This window comes from Nerophis ophidion, linkage group LG27 (assembly GCF_033978795.1).
Source record: "Nerophis ophidion isolate RoL-2023_Sa linkage group LG27, RoL_Noph_v1.0, whole genome shotgun sequence".
NCBI lineage: Eukaryota > Metazoa > Chordata > Actinopteri > Syngnathiformes > Syngnathidae > Nerophis > Nerophis ophidion.
This window is the reverse complement of record NC_084637.1, coordinates 4,675,981-4,681,980: the sequence shown is the minus strand read 5'-3', so window position 1 is coordinate 4,681,980 and position 6,000 is coordinate 4,675,981. Positions and strand designations below refer to the sequence as shown.

The following is a 6,000-nucleotide window of genomic DNA, read 5'->3' as shown; positions in this document are numbered from 1 at the left end:
AGAGTATTGTTCTCTAATCAATGTGAATACAGGTTGCTCATTGTGCTGAGAACAAAATACATTTACTTTCGGTGTGAAAAAATGGTTTTGATAAACCATTTGTGGATGTACTTTTATTTGTATATGAAAGCCATCGGGCCTATCTGTGGTGAACATGTGTGTTTGTTATGAAAGAACCACCAGTAATGATGTCATTGATGGGCGACCAACCTTCAGGGGAAGGATTTCAAGGTACAGCGTGAGTTCACTGTAGGGATAGGTACCAAATTTAGTGCTTTAGTAGGTACCAACCCAATTCCTTTGATACTGCCTGGTACTGATTCAAGTGAAACCAAACAGTCCAAGCTGGAAACTGTTGCGCGACCAGTCTTCCTCTCAGCGAACAAAACAAACTGTTCAATCCCAAATTCTTTTGGATTTGGACGAAATATATGTTGAGTGCAAGAGACCACCGAGACAGAATAGTAGTTAGCCAAGTTTTACTAAAGCTTTAGGAGACCAGCCCTTAAAATGCAACCATAGCATTGCTAAGCGAGGTCTAAAAGTAAGACAAAAGGAGTTAACTCTCATAGTGAGAAGGTAGACCCCCCTTACAGAGGAGGGTGGGGCCACACCTACTGTATGTGTGACAATCATTGGTACATTAACTTGAACTTTTTACTATTAAGAGTACAGTTTCAAGGGGTCACACATTTAAAAAGCAAGCAGAATCATTGAAAGTTAATTTGCGCGTGAGACGATGGTCTAGTCCAGGGGTAGGGAACCTATGGCTCTAGAGCCAGATGTGGCTCTTTTGATGACTGCATCAGGCTCTCAGATAAATCTTAGGTGACATTGCTTAACACGATAAGTAATGACTAATTCCGCTGGTAATCACAGTGTCAAAAATAACGTTCAAAATATAAAACATTCTCATGCATTTTCATCCATGTTATTAAAAAGAATACGAGACTTATTATACTCTAAAAATGTTGGTCTTTCTTAAAAATGCACGCATATAGTTGTATTCAGTGTTAAAAAAAAAATATTATATGGCTCTCACGGAAATACTTTTAAAAATATTTGGCTTGTATGGCTCTCTCAGCCAAAAAGGTTCTCTACCCCTGGTCTAGACACTTCAGGTAGCTGAGGGTTTTAAATGTTTAGGGCCCAAGGTTGATGGACGGATTCTGTTTTGCTCGCTTGAATCTGCAAATCAAACCAAAAAAAACAAATTCAATACAATTTCATTGGAATAACTGTTCAATATTTACTTACTATAATTTGTTTAAGCTTTATTTTTATTCAAACTAGTTCTAACAGCAATTTACTGCCTTCATCTGTAGCATTTCAACAAAAGACGATGCTATCAATAGATTAAAAAGATGGCTTCACACCTTTTGGGTGAAGGGGGCTGCACAGGCGAGGCAAATTCTCTCTGCAGTAGCAGGGCTGCTGAGAGAAAAACAGCCCGTGAGGCCGACCTCTTTGCGTGCTGCTGCGATAGCATGTTTGATGGCGAAAAACACTGAACTGCCCAAAAAGAGGGCGGGTTCCCCGATACCCTAAAGAGAAAACAAAAGAGTAATGACACTGCAGAGTTGACCTAAAAAAAAACAGTTACTCGCCCACCACGACGTCTGACCTTAGAAGAGTAGATGGCATGGGGGTTGTAGGAGTCCGAGAGGAGATAGACATTGAAGCTGAGGGGCATGTCGCAAACAGCGGGTATTTTATACTGTGATGGACCTCGGGTGTACAGAAGCCCAGATGGAGAAAACTTCAACTCTTCCAGCGTGTAAAGACCCAAACCCTGCATGAAGGCACCTTCAATCTGCTCCAGGCAATTGATGACCAAAAAATATATATTATTGTTACTTTGACTCTGTGACATTTCTCTCTGTTGACAATGATTCCCTCAGGTCTCTGTCAGACTCACCTGGCCGATGTCCACTGACGGGTTCAAACTCTGGCCAATGTCCACGACAATGTCTGTCCTCACCGTCTACAAGATCCACAAAGCCACACCTAAAATGTCTGCCACACAGCGACTGATTGAAGATGTGCCAAGCTTAACGTACCATGTAGTCACCGGTGAGGCAGTCTAGCTCCACCTCACTACAGCAGACCCCGAATGTGAAATAAGGGTAGGGGCGGCCCTCCATCTTGTCCCAGTCCATGTGAGAGTCTGCACCCCTAAAGGCAATGCGGCAAGCAGTATGTTCATAAGCACTCTTAGTGTTATTATAATTCTTGTATGAAATGAGAATGTATTTATATCAGAACCGTCAAAAATAAGTTAACCTATGTGATTAATCACAAAACAATATCGCATTGATCATATACCGTATTTTTCGGACTATAAGTCACAGTTTTGCGACATATACTCCGGAGCGACTTATGTGTGAAATTAGTAACACATTACCGTAAAATATCAAAAAATATTATTTCTCATTCGCGGAAGAGACGAAGAAAATGTCAGCAATCATCACACACACGTCAACTAATAAGAATTCGGCGGAGGAGGGTCATGGCAGAAGTGCATTGTGGGTAATGGAATGCTAACTGCTATATGCTACTGCCGTAGCTATTAAAATGGATATTTTCATCGTTGGCGGTAACTCATTGTGGAGAGACGCAGCCGACGGGCCGACAGCGGGCTGAGAGAGACAGCCTTGGCCGAGAGGGAGGCCAGGAGGCGGGGCCTGTGGCGGCGAGGAGAGGCGTGACGCACGCTGAGCAGCACGAGAGCGGCAATTTCAATCAGGTGTGTACAACCCACACCGGCTCACAATCTCTCCATCTGCGGCTAGATTATAAGAGAGGCGAAGGGGGCACGAGGAGAGAAAAGAGAGAGGAGAAAGAACCAGCTGACGACACCGACCACGAGCACGACAACCAAGACCCGAGAGACGATGAGCCCCCGCCACAGACGCAAACCTGGGACACCGCAAGGTGCCCCGCGACCAGAAGCAGGAAACGCCCGCCTCCTGGCCTCCCTCTTGGCCAAGGCTGTCTCTCTCAGCCCGCTGTCGGCCCGTCGGCTGCGTCTCTCCACACTTATGAAAACTGAGAACAAAAATGGCACCGAAAAGGAAATCATGTACTGCAGATTACAAGCTGGACGTAGTGAAATATGCAGCAGAAAAGGACAAGAGGAAGCGGCGCATACCTTTGGAGTTGGCAGAGTTGAAGCGACATCGAGGAAGAAGATTTCAAGGGATTTATCAATTAAGAGTGATAGATTGTTTGGTAAAGATCATATACCGTATTTTTTTTTTTTTACCGCATGTTCTATATGTTATAGTTATTTGAATGACTCTTACCATAATATGTTAGGTTAACATAGCAGTTTGTTATTTATGCCTCATATAACGTACACTTATTCAGCCTGTTCACTATTCTTTATTTATTTTAAATTGCATTTAAAATTTCTAATCTTGGTGTTGGATTTTATGAAATACATTTCCCCCAAAAATGCGACTTATCCTCCAGTGCGACGTATATATGTTTTTTCTCCTTCTTTATTATGCATTTTCGGCAGGTGCGACGTATACTCCGTAGTGATTTATAATCCGAAAAATGCGGTACACTATTTGCGCAGATTCATCACACTATTTTTTTGGGATTGTTCATGCTCAATTCCACCTGAAAAGGGCCTAATATCAACTAACTAAGTCCTGGTCTACTGCGCTTATCTAAAAACTGCCTGTCAAAGCAGGCATCCCAAACTAAAAAAGTACAATTTGAGAACCTAATTGGTTATTTCTACAAAAAAAATCATTCCTTTTATGTCAACCTATGTTGTAGTTGTGTTGACTTCTGTATATCTTGTATGACATTCTGACAATAAAATTGCTAATGTGTCAACATAACTTTTTAAAGTAAATTTAAATTGTGCGAGCAAGTAATTTACTGCAATTGATCACGATTAATCAAAATGCCAAAGTGATTACATTGATTTAAAAAATGAATCCTTTGATAACACTACTGATAATATTTCTTTGTTCAAGTTGCTGGCACCAGCAATCTGCATACAATCACCCACTTATCAAAACAGACTAATAAAACTACTTGAAACTATTTTCCAACTATTTCAATCACTGATCAGTCTGTGTGACTCTCAAAACAGAGGAAAAAGTATAAACAATTCACTAGTGTCATTAAAATATTGTATGTGTAATCTTCATCAGTTTATTTTTTTTTAAAAAAGGTACAATGTTGACTTAACATTTTTTTATGAAAATTTTTGCACCCTTCAGAGTGTTGGGCAACTTTGAGCAATGCCTAAACTGCTTTTTGATTTACTGCTGCCTCCCGTGCTCACAAAATAATCTGTTTATTGGCAAAAAAAAATTCCAGAGGCTTACTGACATGACTGCAGAGGTATAAGGTCTCCAGACACGGTCTTAAAAGGGACAGTACTGTCATGGTGCGGTGAGCGTTGCTTCAGCGTGACCCCAAGGACGCAGAGATTGGCAGGTGGAATGCAAGTTAAACACATGTAATCCTCAGAAAGTGGCGTGGAACCCAAACAGCACACAAAGCATTAGCCTGATCCAACACTGAAGGAGGGACCCAGGTGGAACTAAATAGAAGTAATTAAACGAGGAACAGGTGTGCTGACAGGACATGGAACAGAAAGTAAAGGTGCTGCAAAACACATAGACCAAAGAGGAAACACTGACAAAACAAGAGCACCAGGGCAGGAAGTGATTCTGAACACAGGAAAATCCAAACATAACCAAACTGTCAGTAGCAAGCCTGACAAATACCCATTGGAAAACAATGACATTTTTCAGCCAAGCATTTAAAATAAACAAATAAAATACTAAAAAGATGGTACTCATAATATACGTCTAACATTTCTAATGACAACAGTCTCTGGAACAGGAAGTGAAGTCTGGAAGCAGCGATATATAGTATAAATATTAACAGTAAATAATAGCGAAATGTTTTAATTTTTCTATGTTGCTCATTATTAACCGTATCAGTTTGGTACTAATCATGGATCAGGGTGACAAAAATGCAATTAAATAATCAAATTAATATTTTTACATGCCTTTATCCACACGGTTTATACGAGGAAATGGGCTCCAGTTCTGTGGATGACGTCACATTACTGTAAGACTGAGCGGCATACTGAGTGTGGTGATGGAAAGGGGGGGTTTCAAGTACAATTACTTATCTATGGATTCTTCAAAAAAACAATTCATATTATGGGTTAGGGCTGGGCGATATATAGATATACGTGATATATCGCTTGTTTGTCTCTGTGCGATATAGAAAATTACTATATCGTAATATTGGAGCATACGTTCTCACGCAGTTGTTTTTAGCTGCGGGCATTACACTACAGGCTCTTCCCACTCCTTCTTGTGTCTCCTCACAGACAGCAAGCGCACAAACTTACACACATCACATACTGTCACGTCATACGTCACATACGAATACGCCCTCGCCCAGCAGATAGGTGGCAGCGTGGCTAACGTTAGCTGTGATGCTAGCGGACTCGGAGGTGCTGATTTTCATCTTAGTCGAGCGGTAATACAAGAGAAAGACGGTGCAAATATGGTAACGAATGAAGGAAGATTTATTCCAAAGAAAAACAGCACGGGGTCCATCGTCTGGTGGTGGTTCAGCTTCAAGCGGGAATATGTCGAATAGACAACTTTAATTTGTCAAGTGTGGGGCAAAAGCGTTGCTACCAAAAGTAGCAATACTGCTAATATGTAGCATCATTTGAAAAGTCGCCTGCGAATAACTTTAATAAATACAGTTTTGGTAAATTGACTTAATTGCGTTCCTTCTCTGCATGAAAGTTTAAAATGAGCATATATCAATGCAGTATGAACAAGAGTGTTTTAATGTAGACACATAGAACCATCATACTGCTGTGATTATATGCACTGTATCAAGTGTTCTTTTAGGCTAAGGCAAAATACCAAGATATATATCGTATATCGCGATATGGCCTAAAAACATTGCGATATTAAAAAAAGGCCATATCGCCCAGCACTA

At 40.8% G+C, this 6,000-nt stretch overlaps 1 protein-coding gene across 1 annotated transcript in view; it reads right to left on the bottom strand.

Annotated features, from left to right (window-relative positions):
- Window positions 1-465: 465 nt before the first annotated feature.
- LOC133544235 (aldehyde oxidase 1-like) overlaps window positions 466-6,000 on the bottom strand; it is a 30,321-nt gene continuing 24,786 nt past the window's right edge. The window contains exons 31-35 of the mRNA XM_061889384.1: window positions 2,061-2,175; window positions 1,919-1,984; window positions 1,625-1,813; window positions 1,377-1,544; window positions 466-1,188 (exon numbers count right to left, since the gene is read on the bottom strand). Coding sequence (XP_061745368.1) covers window positions 1,135-1,188; window positions 1,377-1,544; window positions 1,625-1,813; window positions 1,919-1,984; window positions 2,061-2,175 — 592 coding nt within the window. The 3' untranslated portion in view covers window positions 466-1,134. The remainder of the gene's footprint in view (window positions 1,189-1,376; window positions 1,545-1,624; window positions 1,814-1,918; window positions 1,985-2,060; window positions 2,176-6,000) is intronic.